The 22,242-nt window shown below is 45.5% G+C and overlaps 1 protein-coding gene across 1 annotated transcript in view; it reads right to left on the bottom strand.

Annotated features, from left to right (window-relative positions):
* LOC135396016 (semaphorin-2A-like) overlaps positions 1 to 19,752 on the bottom strand; it is a 297,361-nt gene extending 277,609 nt beyond the window's left edge. Inside the window, exons 1-2 of the mRNA XM_064627083.1 lie at positions 19,373 to 19,752; positions 18,579 to 18,830 (exon numbers count right to left, since the gene is read on the bottom strand). Of these exons, the coding sequence (XP_064483153.1) occupies positions 18,579 to 18,830; positions 19,373 to 19,718 (598 nt within the window). The 5' untranslated portion in view covers positions 19,719 to 19,752. The remainder of the gene's footprint in view (positions 1 to 18,578; positions 18,831 to 19,372) is intronic.
* Positions 19,753 to 22,242: the final 2,490 nt, after the last annotated feature.

Here is a 22,242-nt window from a genome sequence, read left to right as displayed (position 1 = left end):
CCGTACGAACACGCCCGTCGTTCCACATTCCACATGACATTCCACAAGCCGATCACATCTCCACGACATGCAGACGCCGGACGCCAATGACCTTCCTGCCGTTCCATGAACGGACTTGTCCGCGTCACAGTACGCTCCCTGATTGGCCTTGTCTGAGAGACGTTTTCACCGATTTCCAGAAAGGGACTTCCGGCATACTCTCAACTCTTGCCATGCATTACATCAAATTGCACAGAAACTTTTTTTGCGTGGTATCTCCGGCGTTGATGTCGGTGACACACGAGGAGTACAACGGCGCTGTAGTTTCGGAATCGATCGGGACGGATGCCTTTTATGCTCAATTCTGTGGAGACAGGTACTTCAGTAGAACCAACGGAAGGGCACGTGCACTAGAGTAGGCGGAGAGCGCTGGACTTAGGTTCCAACTAGCCCAGCACGCCACTCTACTGAACTCATGGGGAGATGTCATGACAGGAAGTCGTCTGGCATCTTGTGAGGCAGTGCATGTCAGAATCCAGTCGCAAAGTCGTCATCGTACGGATTAAGTGGGCGCGCGATAGCGTGGACAGCCATAAGAAACACCAGCAGATTTGTGGGTTGTCGCGTCAAGGGGAAAGGTAGGAGACAACCACATTGGTTGATGGCAGGCGAGAGAATGATTTATTGGCATGAGCGCCAGATGGTGCGCGCGCGATGGCCGATAACTTTGTCGTCGCGCACCACAGATTGATGCGGAGGGCCTCAATGAAGAGGTGACGCATGTGTGGAGTACGATTGCACTTCAGAACTATAGCAAGTGGTCCAAGGAGCTGGAGCACATGTGTCTTGCAGATTCCGTCGCCTGGTGCACCGCGGTTCGGGGCTCTTGTTCAGATCGCGGACGGAAACAAGACCGCATCTTGAGATACAGCAATTCTGATATGGCAGCAAACCTCTGAGAACGTAACAGAGAAATGTTTACCTTGTTTGTGCCCTTCCGCACGGGTATGACCCATTGCATCAGATTTCTCCAGTTCTACGATGAGCATCACGAGGCTATTACACCTAAGTATGGAGACTAGACAGTAGTTGATATCAGTTCAATACAAGTTTGTGTGTGCGTACACGGACAGAGGGGCAGGTGGTGCGATCCAGGAGCCGTTTGTGCAGGTGGCAGGTAGTGAGGATGCGAATAATAGCGTTATCGACGCGCTCGAGTTTGGAGGGATGCCCGGTGTACTCAGAGAGACAATGGGTATTTCGAGTTGTGAAAAGTAGTGTCGCCGAATGGGACAGAGATACTTTACTCAAGGCGACATGGACAATTCCTCGCACACGACGCAAAGTGAATATCGGACAAGCTGGAAGATGCACAGATAACAGATGAAGCGAACACAACGCCTCAATTTCGGCGTGTGTGCGCAAGGACACTCAAGATCACACACCACAAGGTACGGTTGTACCCCAACATTCGCAAATACGCCTCTTCGCAAATACGTTGCTCTCAAACATGGGAGACATTTGCAATTCCGACGATCCCTTCGACAGAGTGAATGTCATCCTCTGTGGAGATGCGAGACAGTTGCCACTGATGAATGCTCTTATCTGTAAACCTCTTGCCAGTCCACTCACGGGAGCGGTTCTGTGGCCGTCTTCCGATTTCTTCTCACCAATCAGAGTAATGAGATGTCCGATGTGGCTTTCTGTGCCATACTCACGAATGTCAGAAGCTGAGAACGTCTCCTTCGCGAGGAGACGTTCGGCAAACGAATGATCCAGAGCAAATTCGGAACGGTCGCATGGTGTAATGCAAACATGCCCGGTGCTGTTCGATCGGCTTCAGTCTTCTACCGGAATATGAATGTGACCAGGAAGGGGGGATACGACGTGCAATCTGTCGCTGCCGCATACATCAGGGTGGTCTCAATCAAATTCAGGCTGAACTGTCCTTTTTTTGTCTCCGATCGTCTACATTATTTTATGGGGTAATACCACCTGTGGCATGAACATCGCCGCTGGTCCCAAGCTCCAAAACGAAACGGCTCGCGATATATAAAATCAAGAGTGAGCAGCCAGAATCCTGGTTTCGCTTCGACGTATTTTCCAACACTTTGAAGCGCTCTGTCCTGTCGTCGGTAACGGCCACCGCCTCGACGTTTCTAGCACGTATGGATCGTGTCACAGGGTCTGAGGTTGCACTATCTTCCTTGTACGTATCTTCCTTCATCTCAACGTTGTATATGAATGGCGCACAAACGTTATCGCGTCAGCTTTGCGCAAGTTCTGTCTCCTTATTCCACAAATATGCAGCAGCGCAATGATACAAACACCAAACGAGAGCTTAATCTTATGGAGTTTATCCACCAGCTTACCTGCTTTTATGCATTATCATCTGCGTAATCTTGGCGCTTTTTAATGATGCGCAGCACATATTTCTGCCTTGTGTTGTTCAGCAAGAAGTTTGGCCGAAATTGCGGTAAATATAAAATTTCTGGCAATGTTCGCGCAGTGCCTACGCAGAAAGCCTATGTTTTATTCAAAGGGAAAAAAAAAGTGATTTGTGACCATTCCCTTAGCTTCCGGTTGGCAAAATTCAGCTGTTGTGAGCGCGTTGTTGATTAGTTACCTAGGGTTCCTGCTTTCCGGTGCTTAAGTTTTCAGAGATTCGGGGGGAGAAATCGGTGGCTATTTCACACACCAGAAATCAGTGTGTTTCAGTGGTAATATTTGGAAACGTGAAGACACCCGGTGGAAACCGGCGAGGAACGTGACCGGAGTTTCCCACATGCATACAGTGAACCAACACTTGATATTCTTGTGTTTTTTCTTGTTGGCTTTTCTTTTCTTTCTTTGATTACAATGCCAACTGTTAACTGGTACATGTTAGCGATGCAGGTGACATCGCACACCGCTTTTTTCACTGACAAGGAATTAGCATCGCAGCTTTCTTGTGGAAGGCAAATCTTTCGGTGGGTCCGTGTCCTAGTTTTCTGTGTTTGTGGATTAGGCGAATGGTCCGCACTGGTACACTACATGGTCTCTAGCCTCTAGGCTGGGGTACTTCCTGATCGAACAAACCTTTTCTCATTATGCAAATCTATTTGTAACTGGCCTGAATTCTGATTATCGGCAGCATTAAGAACCTGTGAGAAGCAAACACGAAATATCTGGTTCTTCCAAGAACGACCTCATGTCCACTGTCCGCTGCCAAGCAGTTCAGAGCGAAGGGACACGAAATGAAATTAAGATATTTGAAGTCGACATTTCGACGACAATCGGTGAATAATTATTTCCAGCGAACTTGTAAAAAATTTACCGCCGAACGTTTACCGGTGCTTTTCGGTAAATACCGAAGACCGGGAACGCAACGTTGCAACGCTTCGACACTGCCATACTTCGCCAGGTCCGTACGGATGTTCTTCCTGGTGGCTTGCCTTTTTCATGGATGTGTGTTTGGCACATGTTACATGAGTGTACGGAGCTCCCAAATGGTTTCAAGGCCGATCGCTGATCCCCTGCCCTAGCCTTCTTGTTCATTTTTGTGTTCTTTGTATTCCTCTATCTACTCCCCTCCAGTTACGACTTGGAGTGACCCTTGTTTCCGTTCCTGAGGCACTTCAAGGCAGTTCGAGGCACTTCACTGTATGAGGACGTATTCTTATTTGTTCTACGAGATGAATCTCGTATGGATGATATAAAGCGCGAGTTTTTTGAATATGCTGTATGCCCTGCCCCTCAGGTGGATATATCTCCTATTCAGTTTTGGACGGCCCGTTCCAGCACATGGCCTTTGTTATCGCAGTGCGCCTTAAGCATACTGGCTATTCCTGTTTCTAGCGGTAATGTTGAGCACGCGTTCTCTAAACTGCGTGTTATTAATCGCAAGGAGCGAGCCGCTATGACAGATGCGAACATGATGATGTACGCTTGCATCTATTACAACAAGAGGTAGTCTCCTTGTTTGCTGGTTTGGCACAGCAATAAAAGACATTGTTAATGAAACCATGAATCGATTCACTTCTTTTCGGTTCGTTGTTACTTCGCGCGCAAAATAGGCTTTCCTTCATGCGAAATAAATAGATGCCCGTATTCGGGCATTTATTTTTTGGGCGGAATATAGATGCCGAAAAAATTTCATTTATAGTCCCCCATATAAATGGCCCCCGAATTGGGTTGAAAATAAATGCCGAAAACCACAAGCCCTTCAAATGATTAAAGGGACGGTCTCGTACAGCCGGGGCGATTCCGAAACTTAGCCAAAACTAGTTTCATGAGTACTGTACACATACAACCATCAAAGTTTCATTCGGAATAACCAAGTCGTTTTCGAGGAATTTGTCGAAACGTGCCGTAAGAGCAGACGACGAAAGCTGCGCCTCTCTCATGCATACGTCACCTATGACGTCGGCCCGCGGGTGCGTCGTCGTTGTCATGGTAGTTGTAACTTGCAGAAGCACCTTGGTTTGAGTAATCCCCTTTGCTCTCGAAATGGGGACACTCAGGCATATACCTCCGCGAGCGGAAAATGTAGTCCGAGCATTGACTGTGGGGTCTCCCATAATGTGGCGCACAATCGGATACGTGAAAGCTAAGTCACGTGTTTTCTTTCCGCGAGTATTTAATGCGGTTTTTAAATAAACACGTTCTCCTTCTCCATGTACGTCGTCAGCGACACTTCATTTTGAAGCATGATCAGTGTACAACGGGGAGTGTAATGGAAGCGCGCGTAATATATTTTTGGTCGGAGCTGTAATGCGACCGCGCGCGCCGATGGCCAGCGACTTCAGATTTGTGATCGTGGATGAGGCTGTTCAGCGACTTTTAACTTGTTTCTGAGGATTAACATAGTTGTTCTGAATCACCATGCTTGCCACTACTTAGAATGCGCGTTTTTCACCTGAGAACTGAAAGAAAATGTACGAGAGTTGCCGCGGTGCCCAGTAACTTCTGAAAGTCGTCTGCTCACGCCAATGCACTAGCACGCGCAAAAGCAGACGATTTCTGTATCCTATCACGGACTTACCCGCAGGGCGACGTGGCCGTTCTTATTGTTGCCAACACAGATCGCGGCGAGCTCTGCAATCTTTATCAATTTAATTCGGTTATTTAATAACTGTGGCGTGTTTTGTCGGGTAAATTAGCAGTATTCCATTTTCAACAAAGGGCAATCGAATGGTACACTTTATGAAAGGGGCAGGGGGTACGAGACCGTCCCTTTAAACCACGAATTTTATGAAATGCGCCGTTTCGAGTGCCGTTTTGGAAGCGATTTTGTCAAACGCGACCTCTCAGGGTGCAACAGGGGAACAAGGTACGGACTTCAAACCCCGTGATCTTACTTTCATATATACATATTACAAAATCAGCTTAGGACATCTTTAATATTATTGTTATATCAAATGATATTAAGTCCCAAAGTTAATGCAATCGTCCAATTGGCAATTTCGAGTGCCGTATTGGAGGCGTCTTTGTCAAATGCGACCTCTCAGGGTGCAACAGGGAAACAAGGTACGGGGTTCAAATCCCATGATCCTACTTTCACATATGCATATTACAAAATCAGCTTAGGACATCTTTAATATTATTTTTATATCAAATGATACTAAGCCTCAAGGTTGATGAAATTGGCCATTTGGCCATTTCGAGTGCCGTTTTGGAGGCGATTTTGTCAAACGCGACCTCTCAGGGTGCAACAGGGGAACAAGATACGGGGTTCAAACCCCGTGATCTTACTTTCACATATACATATTACAGAATCAGCTTAGGACATCTTTAATATTTTTATATCAAATGATATTAAGCCTCAAGGTTGATGAAATTGGCCATTTGGCCATTTCGAGTGCCGTCTTGGAAGCGATTTTGTCAAACGCGACCTCTCAGGGTGCAACAGGGGAACAATGTACGGGCTTCAAACCACGTGATCTTACTTTCACATATACATATTACAGAATCAGCTTAGGACATCTTTAATATTATTTTTATATCAAATGATGTTAAGCCTCAAGGTTGATGAAATTGGCCATTTGGCCATTTCGAGTGCCGTTTTGGAAGCGATTTTGTCAAACGCAACCTCTCAGGGTGCAACAGGAGAACAAGGTACGGGCTTCAAACCCCGTGATCTTACTTTCACATATACATATTACAAAATCAGCTTAGGACATCTTTAATATTATTGTCATATCAAATGATATTAAGCCTCAAGGTTGATCAAATTGGCCATTTGGCCATTTCGAGTGCCGTTTTGGAGGCGATTTTGTTAAACGCGACTTCTCAGGGTGCAACAGGGGAACAAGGTACGGGCTTCAAACCCCGTGATCTTACTTTCACATATACATATTACAAAATCAGCTTAGGACAGCTTTATTATTATTGTCATATCAAATGATACTATTAAGTCCCGAAGTTGATGAAATTGATCAATTGGCAATTTCGAGTGCCGTTCTGGAAGCGATTTTGTCAAACGCGACCTCTCAGTGTGCAACAAGGGGAACGAAATACGGGCTTCCAGTACAATGGCAATAGCATAAGCCGTTGCGAACTATGATACAAGGGTTATCGATCGTTTTAAAGGGCTCTGCTGCCGTATTTTCCGAATTTTGCGGTAGCCAGTAGAAGGGCATAGCACAAGCCATTGATGACATGTCATTGGCGGCATGATACAAGGGGTCTCGCCCATTTTGAAGGGGCATCCTTTCCCGATATTTGCGATCGCCTGTGTTATGATCTCGGTAGAATGGCATAGTATAAGTTTATGATAATAAGTCTTTGGCAGCATGACACAAGGGGTTTTGCGCGTTTAAGAGGGCTCCGCTGCCACGTTTTCCGAATTTCGCGATCGCTTGTGTTATAACTCCAGCAGGATAGCATTGCACAAGCCACTGATAACTTTCTTTCTTTCGCTCCATGATGCAGGGAGTGTCGCCCGTTTTAAAAGGCCTTGCTGCCGCCGAATGCGAATTTTGCGGTCCCCTCTTGCGCAATCCCCGTATAGAAAGGCATAGGACAAGCCGTCATGAATATGCGTTTTGTGTACCATGATTAAAGAGGTTTCGCCCGTTCTAAAGGGCTCTGCTGCGGTCTTTTACGGATTTTGCGGTCGCCTCCGTTACAATACCAGCGGGAAGGGCAATAGCATAAGTCGTCTCAAATATGCCTTTGGCACCATGATATAAAAGGTACCAGGTCCGGTGGCGCAGCGGTAACGCGTGCGCTTGGAGACTGGGAGGTCCGCGGTTCGAATCCGCGGGCCGGCTGTGCCGTCTGGGGTTTTTCCTGGGTTTCCCTCAGATGTGTAATAGGCGTATGCCGGCACAGTTCCCCTGAAGTCGGCCCATGGACGCAGCTATCCTCCCCCCGAGCGGATTCCGCTCGGTCTTCCACTTCACCCTTCCCTCTCCTCCTCTCCACCACCTTTCCCTTCCCGAGAAACATGCCGCCTAATCAGGCAGGCAGACCTCTCGGGTTCCTCCCAATGACACTCCTCCTCCTCCTCCTCCATATAAAAGGTTTCGCACGTTTTAAAGGGCTCTGCCGGCGCCTTTTCCAGATTTTGCGGTCACCACTGTTAACATCCCAGTACAAGGGCCTAGTATAAGTCGTTGATAATGATTTCGTTATGCAGAATACACCAGTGACTCTTTGTGGTGTATTGCTTGGATGCCCCTGCAGAAAGGTTACTTTTCTCAAAGAAGTTGGCAAGTGATGCAATGTTTCAGGAAGAGACTGCGGGTCATTTCTTGCAGGTGGACGTGTAAGCGAATCATAGACTTCTCTATGCGTGCTGCACAATGCTGCACTTCGTGCAGCACTTCGAAAAATTGGTTCGAAATTGCACTTCGAAAAATTGGTTGATTACCATGAATAGTGAAATGCAAACGGCTTCGTAACGGATATGTATTTTCTCCTATGATGTCTTTTCCTCAGACTTTAGCACCAGTGCTCGTAGGTGTCTGCTGCCGTGTAAATGTTCGGACTGCCGGCGATTTGCCGTGCAAGTTCACTTTTGTGCCCCGTATCTTGGCAAGTTTTTTCCCTTGCCATATCGTCGGGGCTCTCTCATGCTGAATTCAAACGGCAGGTATCACCTTTTAGTCCGTTGCGCAACTCGTATCAGCACCGAAGAGCAACGACAATTTCTTCTTTGTCATTCTTGTTGCGGCTGACACTATCAGGAATGCGCATAGAAGCCAAGATGCGGTACCCGGCGTGATAAGATGTCTGCGTGATTCCGAGTGGAGAGAGCCATAGTAGGTATATCTTTATGGATACATATCTTTGGGTGTATCCGGAAATCTCATTACAGGGGGTGGTTGGAAAAATTTAGGGGGAATGTACACCTCCCTGAGGGTGGGGGTAATGAAACCCCTGGAAAGGACTGCAATTATAGCAAAGTACCTTAGCGTGAACAGCTGAGCGCTATAGTTATTTGGCATTCGCATATACAATTCATCAATGAAAAACTTCACTTGACACACCAACAGAAACAAATGAGCTTCTTTTCCAAATGAGACACTGAAAGTTTGAAAGGCGTTTCAAGTTCTTCGTACATAGTTCTTCATGAACGATTATCCCAACGTTCAGGAGCACTGAAATTGTCGGTTTACATACTATATTGTTGATTTTGCTTGCATTTTGAGCGTGAAAAAGAAAAAAAATCAGGGAAAGAGAAATAATTAAAAGTTTCACACAATGACCCTCGTACATAACTACTCCATCTCTATCTTTTTTTTTTTTTTTCTCTGCGCCTCTCTGTGCTTCGTATAGTTTTTCGCGCATGATATCCGGAGAGCCTGCTGCTATGCTGCAAGCCCATAAACTAAGTGTAATAATTAAGCTGATGCCATTCTGTGCACCTGTCTCCACTATTACTTCTTAATTATCATATTACTTACAGTGTAGTTTATCAAAATGCACGTTCAGACCAGATAGCTATAACTACTTGTTGAGGTTCATGAGTCACAAGAACTGCTCGAATGTGAATTTACTTCCTAAGGGTACATTTATGCTGCAGCATCGCTGCTCGCTGCTCGCTGCAGCTTCAAGCACATGCGCATACAAGCGCTGCTCGCATAACCGCTAGGGTGCGTTTACCCTGCAGATTGCTCAAGATGCTGCTCGCTTTCGCTATATCAGTCGCCTAGCAGCGTTCACTGTGGAAGGATGGAAACGAGGAAAAGTGGGAAGGAGGAAACCGACTTCATCACAACCAATCGCAGGTTGGATTTCAAGACGCCAGTCATCAATGATACCAGGAAGACAAACATGTTTACATTCCTAGGTGCAGCGAGCAGAGCGGCAAGCAGCGGCGAGGATAAGCGAGCAGCCAGGCTGCAGGGTAAATGCACCAACAGAAAGCTCTGTGTTTGACCTGTCATCGCCAGAAGTCAGGTAGTCCCCGGGCATGTTCAAACATGTTTGGCAGCATTGTTGTGGCGATGATCATGGCGTGCATCTTTGGCAAGCAGCGATGCTGCAGCATGAACGCGCCCACAGAGATACATGTGTTTGTTTCGTCATCGCCAAACAGCGATGTGCCATGTGCCAGCAGCGATGCTGCAGCATAAATGTACCCTAACGTCGACAGGAGCAGCACTACATCGAGCAAGGGTGAAAACAATGCCTGAAAACCTGTTTTCATTCCGAATTCTTCATTATTGTGTGGGGGGTAGGGGCAGCTATATTCAATTTTATTTGTTTTTATATTATTTGAAATATATATATCCGGTCTACCATTGACCTGGGCAGAAACGTGCACACTAAATACAGTGGAACAAATAAAACACTTGGTCACAGTCATTAACAGTTATTAGCAGAGCCATTAACACTTCATGGGAAATTTTTGTAAACTCTAAAACGTGCACACTAAATACAGTGGAACAAATAAAACACTTGGTCACAGTCATTAACGGTTGTTAGCAAAGCCATTAACACTTCTTAAGAATTTTTTCTAAACTCGTCGTGAACAGGGACAGCTTGTTAAAGGGACGGTCTCGTACAGATCGAGCGATTCCGAAACTTAGCTGAAATTATATTCAAGAGTGCTACAGAAACAGTCGCGAAGTTTCAACCAGAACAACGAAGTGGTTTTCGAGAAATTTGAAGGAATATGCCGTGACAGCAGACGACGGAAGTCGCAGCTGGATTCAACTCCCTCTCATGCAACGTCACATGTGACGTGGTTATGGTATTTATGGTGGCAGGTCGCCCATTGGGCGACCGAAGCGCAATGCACAATACAGTCGGAGGTGTATGCGCTTTGCGCTTGGAAGTTGTCACGCGCGACGTCGTAATGTCTGATAGCAAATTTAGCGATAGTGACGGGTCCCTGTCACTAAGCGGTGAAGATGAGCTGATCGGCGCCGATCGATTGAAGAACCGGGGACGTCGATGAACCTTTAGCTACTGACCCTTTGCCACAACAACGTGGTTAGCCAGTGAAAGTAGTGGATGATCCGGAATCGATTGACGGGTGATCGTGACACCATTCTAAATTGTACAAACATTGCAGGTGTGTGTGTAGCCACTGCTCGCCAATACCAGCATGTGTTGTGCGCACAATCCGGAACCTGTTTCGATCCGTCACGTAGACATGGTGTTGTATTCTCCTGAAAGGTGTTGTAAGGTTTGTTTTTGTTGCGCAGCTTTTTATTTGCATATAAAAATGTGTGTTTCATGGTACGTTATGCAAAATTTCAGACTTGGGCATTTCGTCATATGTATCAGAACTTGGATAGACTGCTGAAGAAAGCTGCTCTCTCTATCCATTCCCGCAAGCGGCAGGAGGTTGTCAACGTGATAAGTGAAGGCTTTCCATTCATGTCATTACACCTGGAGCAAATGACAAAATCAAGGATAAGCTGATCTACGTGAACGTCTTCAATTACCCCTGGCCTATGAAAAAAAAAAGCCCTTTTCAGGACCATCCAACATATCTGCATCAAAGACCATGCTTCTGCATCGAATAAGCCCTTATCATCATTGATGATTATAATATTTCATATCAAAAATACCTAGACGTGCATTACGAATGTGCAAGATGGAACAGCCTTATTTTTGCTAATGTTATGGCAGTGTGTTCATGAGCCCATACTGGCTCAGATTTTGATTGTGTCAGGGGTTGCACACTAAGATGTCCAGCATGTTGAATATAAAAGATTTGGAAATGTTTAAAAACTTTCAAAAATATCAAAAATACCTAGACGTCCATGACAAATTTGCAAGATGGAACAGCGGTTTGCAAATTGTCGACCTGTCGTCAGTCTTATTGTTGCTCATGTTACACCGGTGTGTTAATTGAGCCCATACTGGCTCACATTTCGATTCGATATCAGGGGTTGCAAACTAACATGTCCAGCACGTTGAATATGAAACATGTGTAAATGTTTAAAAAATATGAAAAATACCTAGACGTGCACGACAAATTTGTAAGATGGAACAGCGGTTTGCAACATGTTTACATGTCGTCTGGTTTATTGTTGCTCATGTTACACCGGTGTGTTCATGAGCCCATATACTGTCTCAGATTTTGATTCGATATCAGGGGTTTGCACACTAACATGTTCAGCATGTTGAATATGAAAGATGTGGAAATGTTTAAAAATATCAAAAATATCAAAAATACTAGACGTGCACGACAAATTTGTAAGATGGAACAGCGGTTTGCAACATGTTTACATGTCGTCTGGTTTATTGTTGCTCATGTTACACCGGTGTGTTCATGAGCCCATATACTGTCTCAGATTTTGATTCGATATCAGGGGTTGCACACTAACATGTTCAGCATGTTGAATATGAAAGATGTGGAAATGTTTAAAAATATCAAAAATATCAAAAATACTAGACGTGCACGACAAATTTGTAAGATGGAACAGCGGTTTGCAACTTGTCGACTTGTCGTCAGTCTTATTTTTGCTCATGCTACACCGGTGTGTTCATGAGCCCATACTGGCTCACATTTTGATTCGATATCAGGGGTTGCAAACTAACATGTCCAGCATGTTGAATATGAAAGATGTGGAAATGTTTAAAAAATATCAAAAATACCTAGATGTGCATGACAAATGTGCAAGATGGAACAGCGGTTTGCAACATGTCGACATGTCGTCAGTCTTATTTTTGCTCATGTTACTCCAGTGTGTTCATGAGCCCATACTAGCTCACATTTTGAGTCGATATCAGGGGTTGCAGACTAACATGTCCAGCACGTTGAATATAAAGGTTGCGGAAGTTGACTGTTTATGTAGTCATCTTTTATTGTCCCTTATTGTAATGTACGTCCACAGCACTGACCAATTGTGTTAAAATTGGGTTGTTGGTATCGGGTAGTCATAATGATGTTCAAGCAGCAAGCTCTGAGCAACTTGTCGTCATCTCCTGTCAACAAGGTTGTCTTGTTTTTTGCTGTTTGAACATCATGTAATCACAACACTGATTTGTGGATATAACTTACATATTTATATGATGCAATACTTTTCTCACATCAGCAATGTGCAGGGAAAAATTAAATAGAGCTGTGAAGCCTGCGAATTTGAGTTGTTATATTTGTGTACCCATTAATAGGTGTTGATTCTGGCACAGGAAGGAGTGCCACTCTCATCAGTTTGTTGTCAGCTACTGAAGGGGTACAAGACAACATTATTGAGCATAGTTTGGCGATATACTGCTCCGGTAGGAATAATACCTTAGAAAGGCTATATGCAAAACAAACTGATGTAGCCTGCTGGATCAAGCACTTCCTTCTCGCAATACTACCGAGGTACGCGGGACTGCCGTTTCGTGCGGTGCCGACAATTTCTGTACACATCACTTTTGGCTATTATCAACAAAGTAATACCTACATTTCAATACTGCGCGTATCCAGTTCTTTGGACACCGTTGCCGCTAACAGTTGACTCCGTGACGGTCGATACCTTTTAGTTTGAGCTGCGTCCGGCGCCGTCCCATACATATCGTGCTCGCAGAACGTCTCTTACCTCATATGCATCGTGAACGAAACGTGCGGAGTACACGCACGCGTGTGACAATCAGACCTTTTGTTGAAGATGCTTCGAGTATGTGACTCCCAACAGGTACTTTTCTATATCCACTTTCGTCACATTGTCGTCGACAAAAGAGTTGTTATACACCCGGGTTACGTTTCCACCACTTCCATACGGAATATTCTTTTCGCAGGTAAGACGAACTAGAAGTGCTCAAAATACCGAACGATACGAGACAAGTTAGTAAATAAGAGTCAACTGCCTTTATTAGGTGGAGTCATCCACGTAAACTCCCGCTCGAAATGAAGATGCGAGACGTATTGACATTGTTGTTCGGCCACATTTTACAATATGCGTCTTTCGTTTGACCAGACCACATGCAGCAAATTTATTGCCGTCGCCGTGATCCTCGAGCACCTTTTGGAAGTCAACTTTTGGAAGTCGTCTGCTCTCACCGCTGCAAAAAGGCGCAAGAGCAGACGATTTGTTCATCCAATAAGCGGTCTGCCATCGTAGCGGATATCGCTGTTGCCAACAGAAATCGCAATGTGCTGGCGCTGTTCTTATCAACTTAATTCGTTTATTTAATAACCGTGACGATTCTGGACGAGCGAATTCACAGTATTACGTTTTCAGCAATGAGGAATCGAATGGTACGCTTTGTGGATGGGCCAGGGTGTACGAGACCGTCCCTTTAATTCTAGTTATGCTCGCTGGTGACTCATTCCACTCTCGTACTGTACGAGGAAAGAATGAGTTATAAAACAGGTCCTTGTTACAACGAAAGTCGCAGATCGTTTTCTCGTGCTTGTGATGGGTTTGACGACTTTGGTCGTCATTAGTGTGGTATTTAGTGGTCAAGAGCCCTCGGGACACAGAATAGCTGACTGCAAGCCACGCACATGCTGCCCGCGTGTGTGAGATCCCTGATTATCCTGATCTAAGCATCGCTTCATCTTAAGCGAGAAATAAATGATGTACTCGAAAGTGCGTAGCACTTGTTTAGCGTTATCTCCGAACCTGCAAATGAACAACTTTATTTTTGATGTTGAGGTGTCTAATCGCCACCGGCGATATTCTACCCTGTTCCAGTTTCTACTGCCCTATACAGGCTATATTCAATCCCATGCCAGTCTTTATACCACGGATCCATACAACTGGGTATTGGAAGTCTACAATAAACATTGGAGATCAAGTTGAAAGCTATAGGGTGGGATTGAAGGAACGGCTCGCAACATCAAACAGCGTTATTGTTGTTTCGTTTCAGGCTGATCTAAACTCGCTGATTGCTATGCAATTTATTTTTGGAGCACCTTACATTTCCCACGCGTAACTATACTATTGAATACAGCAGGTATCTGTCGACGTCTGTACGCCGCTCATAGCCGCAGTTACTTCGCGGTCCTAACATACGATAAAAAAATGAATGCAATAAGATCCGTAAGATACGACGAATGTCACCTCGGTAGAAATATTTTCACCCGCTGGATCACGTCACGGAAATGTTTCCTTTCCAGGCGGGGGGCGGCAGACGTGCATTGTCATTCAGAGATGCGATAACACACCACCGAACGCATTTCAATATGAACCCCCAGAAAAAAGCTTATTTTCATGTTATTTTGGTTTCGTAACTGATTTTCCTTTCCCACACTTCAGCCAATCAAATTTTCCTACCTGCGGATGGCAAAATCTGACATGGGACTTTAAGTTAGAAATGCTCATGCTCGTTCCCACAGCCATACATCACGTCTTATCTTACGCAAAAGCTCCCGGGCGTGTTAGCGGTGTTGTTATCAGGTGGGGGCGCCAAAAGGGAATTGTACGTCTCAGACAGTCCTCCTCTACCTTCCCAAATCTGTTCCTCCTCACGTACTCACGCACCACCCTGTAAAGTTAGCTTCCTTGTCCTAGTTAGTCCTCTGCTATCAGGTCAAGCCGGGTTTCAGAGGCGGTGTCCCGGAGTGTTGCACTCGGTTCAACCACGAGCGGAAACCTATACAAGCACAACGGGGGAAGCAGGACACGGGACATTTGCATGCCCTGGCGTCTGGCCTTCGCTATTATGTATAATCATTATTTGTTGCAGGTCTTCAATTTACTTTATTACCTGATGCTGAAATGCTTATATTTAGAAAAATATCGAACACGTTTACTGCTTTCACACAACTAGCAATAAAAAAGACGCAGGGTATGTCGAGAGTTTTTAAACTGCAATCCGAAGCTTTTACTGCAGAAATCGGGGTAGTTTTTGTGGAGGTTGACGCGCTCTTTCATTAAATTCAGCATTAAGAATTCACCGTCAGCTAGCCGCTACCTATACTTTCCTCCTTGAAACTGACAAATCATTTCAGTTTAAGGTTCTCCCCGTATGTACCTGCAATGAAAAAGCTAACGCCCCCATTTCCTCTGTGATGAGTCCCTTTGAAAGAGGTTTAAAGCTTGCAAAACGAAAAGTGCTTAGTTTGATCCGTTCACACAACTTCCGCAGCTCTACCATTAACAGGATTTCAAAAGCTTATTTCGATACTTTTCCTACCAAATTTGTGTCTGTCCCTTCGTGTTCCCTTGTCTCGGGGTTTTACATTACGCCTGACCATCCACACCGTGTAATAATCACTGAAAACAACACGTGGCGAAAAATCATTTCCGCTTGCATAGAAAATTATTTGAAATGCGTATATCTGCCCCACTCTATTAGCTTGTCAAACCCCGAAGTGCTCTTAGCTGAAATTAAAACCTATCACTCAAAAAATATCTCCCTTATATCCCTGGACATAAAAGAGCTTTACTTTTCCTTATCCCAAGACCCTCACGAAAACACTTCAATCAGACTTTCCTTTTCCTTCTAGACAAACGCAGGCGTTGCCATCTCCACTTTCCTAGATCTTGTTACACTTTACCTTTCTTCAGCAGTTGTTAACTTTCAAGGACAACAAAACGCATTTGTATAGGGTCATCAGTTGTGCCTAAGCTCAGCGAGATATATCTTTCCACCTTAGACCAGTCGTTATCATACTTTTCCTCCTCATGTAAATGCTTCACTCTCATTCGCCGTTATGTCGACGACCCTTTGTAGTTGTATCTTATGAACCCCTTTCCTTGAAAAAAATTGTGGCCCATGCACAACACTCATGTCCCGAGAGTGAAGTCTCGCAATGAAGTAAGCAACTGACTTACTTTATCGCATATAACTACAATTCAAACAAAAATATTATTCGTATGTAAGCGTAAGACATCTCGGTTGATTATATACGTGACATTCATGACGCTCTTCGCCAGTTAGCTGCAGGCCGGCAACGCGAGCGCATAATTGCACGAAGGCGCACAGGTGGTATTAACAACGTGTTTTAGCATTTAAGAAGTCTACATCGATCAAGCAGACGGTCGCTGCCACCATCGCTTGTCTACATTTCCATGTGCTGCGTAGAGAGGGAAGGATGTCTTGAAGAACTCTGATACCACTTACGTAAGCGGTGTAGACCGCAATAAACCAATTCCGTCATAAAAATGGTGGACCCCATGTGTGTTTTCGGGATGGTGAATTTGCGATTATTCAAAACACGGGGCAATTTTCTGGAAGTGAAGGATGGTTTCAGACACAGTTCGATACGGGATTCCAGGATATCGTTACGGTTTCAAAAAGTGAAGGTTTCCCCGGCGCTGACCTTTAAAGGAGCCAGGAAAGCACTTTAATCACTAGCATTTTTTTGAACCAAGTGGTTAATAAGCATATTAAAATGCACCATGCGAAGTAATACTATCAACAGGTGCATAAATATCGCAGAATTCGATTTTGAAAATCGCGACCGTGCGCAACGGTGGCAATACCCGGAACGAGCCGTCGAGCCGCTTGCGTCATTTTGACGTCAGGAAGGTGGATCCCCTGATTGGTTTCGAAGAACGTCGTCTGCTATTTTTCACTCGGAACCCCGCTGCAACGGTGGAAGAGGTTTCTTTTGCTTTTTCTTTGGTTTATCAGATACAGTAAACGAAGACTGGTCTACAGACACAGTTCAAGGTTAGACCGTGAGATTGTAGAGGCCTCCTCATTGAACTCCCCGAGCGAAGTCAACCAAAAATCGGTCAACCTCTCCCCGCTTGACCTTGCTTTCCCTAAAGCGACCTTCCGGAGTAGGTGGATTATGAAAATAAACTTCAGGTGCCGGTTGAACGCTGTTCTGTCCGTGTCTGTGTTTTGTATGCTGTTCGTTATCGTGGTGACTGTTTCTTGTTGTGTTGTTGGTGGCAATACGTATAAACACAGTGCGGCGCTAAGCGCTGCTTCACTTCACGCCTCGAAATGATCGCTGCATGACTATGACCACTAATTCCGTCCGCTATGTCATTATATCAATATACGCTATATCACTAATTCGCTATGATCACTAGTGCCCGTCACTTTGACTACCAACTTTGTTAGCCATTCAGTTAATTCCTTATTCAGCTGGAGGAGTGTTCTTGCCCATACGTTGTCAGATACAATCCAGTTAAAATCTATCGCAATATGCCGTCGCCGGCACATCGTGGCATCAGGAGTTGAACATTCATTGCCTGAGTTACACACCAACATAGCCAAGCAGTGTCATAAGACCACCACAATTTATGGTCAACTTACCAACCATCGAGCTAAATGAGAATTGGCCGATGCAGACTACAAATGTGGACGACGCAGACACGCAAGTTTGAGTTCATCCGTGCTCGGCGCCATTTGTTTTGTCACCATATAGTGCATCAGTTTTATCCACCATATAGTGACAGACAACGCCGGTTAAGTTTGCGTCCGACGACATATATCAGCGTGCACTGAAACAACACGTGACTAGCGTAAATTTTAGCTGACTATAAAATGCACATGTTGCGCGCGGCAAACTGCCAACGGCAAACTGTGACTAACCCACCCATAATATTGCAAGCACACAACTAACCAACCAACATGCCGCCCTGCTAAGCCAAATGGCTTCTAAATGTGCCTTTCGTTCGCTAAGGCGACTTGAACACATATAGAAAATTCCTGAATTTGAGTGGTTAAATAGTGATGTTATGTTCTTAATTGCGGCATAACATCTTACGAAGCAGCATTTCCCCTTTTCCTTGTTTCCAGAACATGAATTTCAAGAACGGGGGTTTCACGACCATGAATATCGAGGTCCTCCCTTATTCATCCCGTGACAGAGAGAAAGCAGGGTGAAAGAAAACGGAAAGAAAGAAAAGAAAAACAGTCAGCACTGACCCGGATAGAAGCGCGGTCGCCGCTTTCAACTTTTATTACGTCACCAATGACGTTTTTTTCTTTCTCCTCCTCGTTTGACCCGGAGGAGCGAGTCGAGTGGGAACACGCGCGGCGATGTTCAAGCGTCTTTTTTTCTACGAAAAACATCGCGCACAGAGAAAATTTTCGTGTTAATCATCAAGTTAAGTTACCTGCTTCCACAACGCGTTCGGAACGGAAAATTTTTGAGATGGCTTCCAGAGCTCCTTTAAGAACACTGCTCCTACGTCATTTCGATTGGTGATCAAGTGTTGCAAGGGGTGTACATACTGCGGTGCTTTCTCAGAACGTGTACACACCCTTCCGATTAATTACTCACTATATGACGTTGTGTATGGATGGTAGAGACTTACTTGCTGGAGCAGGCGTTGTGGACGTTGGTAGATCCGGTGTAGTCGGTGTTGTGGGGATAGGTGGTGCTGATGACGTCGGGAAAGCTGATCCTGATGACGTTGGGACAGGTGTAGTTGGCTCGTTAAGTGTACTTGTGGTTCTGGGACGTTCGGCGGTAGGAAAGACCTCAGGAGGTTCATCATCGACAGGAGGGATATTGTCGGGGGAGCTGGTTGTGGTACGTTCCAGCTCGGCGAGTTCACCGTCATTCACTACAGATTACCAAAACGATGCGATTTGCCGGCTAAACTCGAACAACACCAAACACGAAATTTTGCAATAAAACACCTCAGGAAAGAGGTGCTGACGCCAGGATTTGAACATTGACCCTCCTGGTTTCCGGCCAGGGATGCTATCGTTACACCACGACAGCAGGACTTCCGCCAGAGATAGAATGCCTCAAGTAGAAGGACCACCAATCACGCTCTTCGCATTAGGTAGGCAACACGAGGTAGGGTGACATCATCTTTATACGACGAAAACAACGCGATTTAGCCGAGGCAGGCTACAAACATGGACGACACAAACACGTAAGCTTCGAACGCTCAGAATCAATGAGATGCTAATGAAATTCAAAGTTGGTCAAAACAGAGCACAGGAGGATCGAATAAGTGCTAGTTTGAGACACGCTACCGCCATCAGGAATTTTTCTTTGTGAATACTTTGCCAAGCGGCGAGTTCTCTATTTCCCAGGCATTTTCCTAAGTCAAAGCTCCAATCGACGTATTCTGAAATGTTGTGAAAATAATCTCACCGGTGCCAGAATTAGGTGATGACGGTGCCGGTGGAATTCCCGGCACTTCTGTCTCCTGTTCACTATTCCCTCCCATACCATAGAAAATGGCCGCTATGAATCCGGCGATCGCACAGCACGTCAACATGGTAGCTATGATTCCAGTGACCGCGCCTGTCGTTAAGGTCGGCTTCTCCGGTTCTTCCTGTCCGACAGATGAACTCTTCCGAGTAGGAACGTAGGGAACTGGATCATACGGAGCCGGGGTTCCCACTTCACGGGCCCAGTAGTCCTTGTCCAATTCGTACCTGATGTCTCCTCTACCGATAAGGCTGTAGTCTTCCGATTGGCGTCGGCTTGATGTCATGGTTCGGATGTGAATGATTCAAGCAGGCGTTCGTTGCGCGCTCTCTTCTAATGTGGCAGTCTCCTCATGGATGCCGATGATCATGAGCATTGATGCTGAGCATGGTCCAGATCTTGAAAGGACCATGTGTCAGTTCAAGAGTACGCAGAGGCTCACAGGTCATACGCGTTTCGGCTGCTTAGGTGCTGTTAATCTTGTGCTGGGGTCCTTTGCCATTAGGTAAGGCATGTGTCGCGGTCTCCTTTGCCCGGCCTACTAAACTGTCTCGCACGGTGTAGCTCAGAGTCTTTTGATATACAGTCCATGTTAAGCTTTCGAGATAGGTTGGAAAACATGTTTTCCTGCAAAAAGGCATGAGAGAGGAGAGCTAAATTAACGGGCGGCCTTCCTCTTTCGGAGTGCATGCGGCGTGCTGAATTTAGGTGCCTGAATAGAAATTCTCTAGTGTACATAGAGGGATCTAGCAGTCAGGCACCCTAGCTGAATGCGTTTCGAAGCGCCATCTCATTTTGGGCCATATCGGCGCAGGACGTGCATATTCGCAGCGCGTGATCGAAGCACTGGCAAGGCTATTGAGATTGACCCTTGGACTCGTACACAACTTTTATGGAAACGGGACATGATCTTCAGGCGAGGAAAGCGGGCAGCGTCACGCCTAAGACGAAAAAAAAAACTACACTACACTACACTATAGGCGTGATATAAGCCACGTTTCCTTTAGGAAGGTGACCAGAGCAACAGTCCGGCGTCGTCGCCAGGCGTGTTGCCACCAAAGATGATGTCAGATGTAGAGATGCTGGGGTCCAGCTGTCTGCTTGCTTCGTTGCAGGTGGGACATTCAAGCAGGACGTGATTTATGGTTTCCGAATTTATAGAGCACTGGCGATATAGGGGTGTCAACGAAAGACAGAAGCGGTGAAGCCAGCTGTACGTGAAGGCGGATCCCGTGCGGACCACCTCGCGTGGCTCAGTGGTTAAAATTTAGACAGGGTCATTTTGAAAAAGAAGCTAGCAGACATATAGAAAAGGAAATACGAAGCAAGTAGTTTTAGAACCGAAGCGTTGTCGTGTTCACTGATCCCGAACACATGCGGATACAGGAGGTGTGTAATGTCAAATGTGCCACAAAATAGACGTTTAAAAATCTACTTTGCAGTGAAAGGTGGAAGTAATTGAAAAGGTTAGCCAGCTGTAGGACTCAAACCCACACCGTCTGGATTACCGGTCCAGACCTCTACCAACTGAGCTAAGCTAACAGACCTCCCCAGCGACTTCCAAGGGCGCGTCATCTGAAGGGACACATCAACCACTCTCTCTCACTCATCCCCCTTTCACTCTTACATTTTCCTCACTCATACACACAATCATACACTCTTAAAAAAAAGGTGCACTTTAACTCCTTTCCTTGCCACATATATAACACCCTTTTGAGCGTAATTGTACCCTCCAAAAGGGTGTTATATATGTGGCACAAAAGGAGTTAAAGTACACCCTTTTTTTAAGGAAGGGAGTTGCCTCAGGACAGAAGCCGCCGATATTTCGAACAGAGACTGTTCTTTTTCTGGGCACCGTCCTCATCCTTGGCATGGTATTTAAAGGGTTAGGTGTGAGGTGTTTAAAGGTTCGTGCGAATTGTGGGTCAACAGCCCGGAGGGAAGAAAGGTTCCGTACGGGCTTCTACGGCCGGAGTGAATGGCTGCTTTGTTAGAGTGTGGATGGGATTATGTGAACGTAGTGATCTAGGCTACAGATCGGTTACAGAAAAATGGAAGGTTCACGAACACGTGGACGAAACGGGACAACAGGCAAGAATTGGCAAGCATAGCGAAAGATAAACAGGTTAGTGGTTACGTGGGGCAAATTCCAGAACGAGCAAAGGTTTTTTTTTTTTATATATTTGTGATACAAAGTTGTGGCATGCAATAAAGAAAGTAGAAAGCAGTGGCCATGCAGATAGTAGCAGATGATAATGGAGGTAGAAGGGGAAAACATATTTTATTTGTGAAGTGTTTCTAGGGTGCCTTGATTTGTTGATACCAGACGGGTGAAGAGCCTTGAACTTGTATATGAGATAAGACTCCCTATCACGTCTGTCACGTGTGGATCTAAACCCGGTTTCTAGAATATACAGTTTAATGTTGTCAAAATTGTGACCAGGAACGTTAAAGTGTTCGGCGACTGCTTTGGGGAGTTTGTTGGACGTGTCGGTTCTGTGTCCGGTAAGGTGGTTGTTCATTTGTTGGCCGGCTTCACCAATGTATTGCATAGAGCAGTCGCCGCATTCAATGCAGTATATGACATTGGAGCTTGTGCATGTGAATGCGTGGTTAACGGGGTGGGTGTAATTGCTCGCAGTGCTTTTGATGGAGTTCGCGTGTTGAACGTGCTTGCATGTTTTGCAGCGCGGGAGGTTGCAGGGTCGTGTTCCCGTGTACGGGGTGCTCGTTTTGCTGATTTTGGCATTGACCATGGAGTCTGCCGGGTTTTTTGTGCGTCGGTATGGTCACCTGTATGGGATTTGTGA

This window comes from Ornithodoros turicata, chromosome 5 (genome assembly GCF_037126465.1).
Source record: "Ornithodoros turicata isolate Travis chromosome 5, ASM3712646v1, whole genome shotgun sequence".
Classification (NCBI taxonomy): Eukaryota; Metazoa; Arthropoda; class Arachnida; order Ixodida; family Argasidae; genus Ornithodoros; species Ornithodoros turicata.
This window is presented reverse-complemented; position numbering and strand designations above follow the sequence as displayed.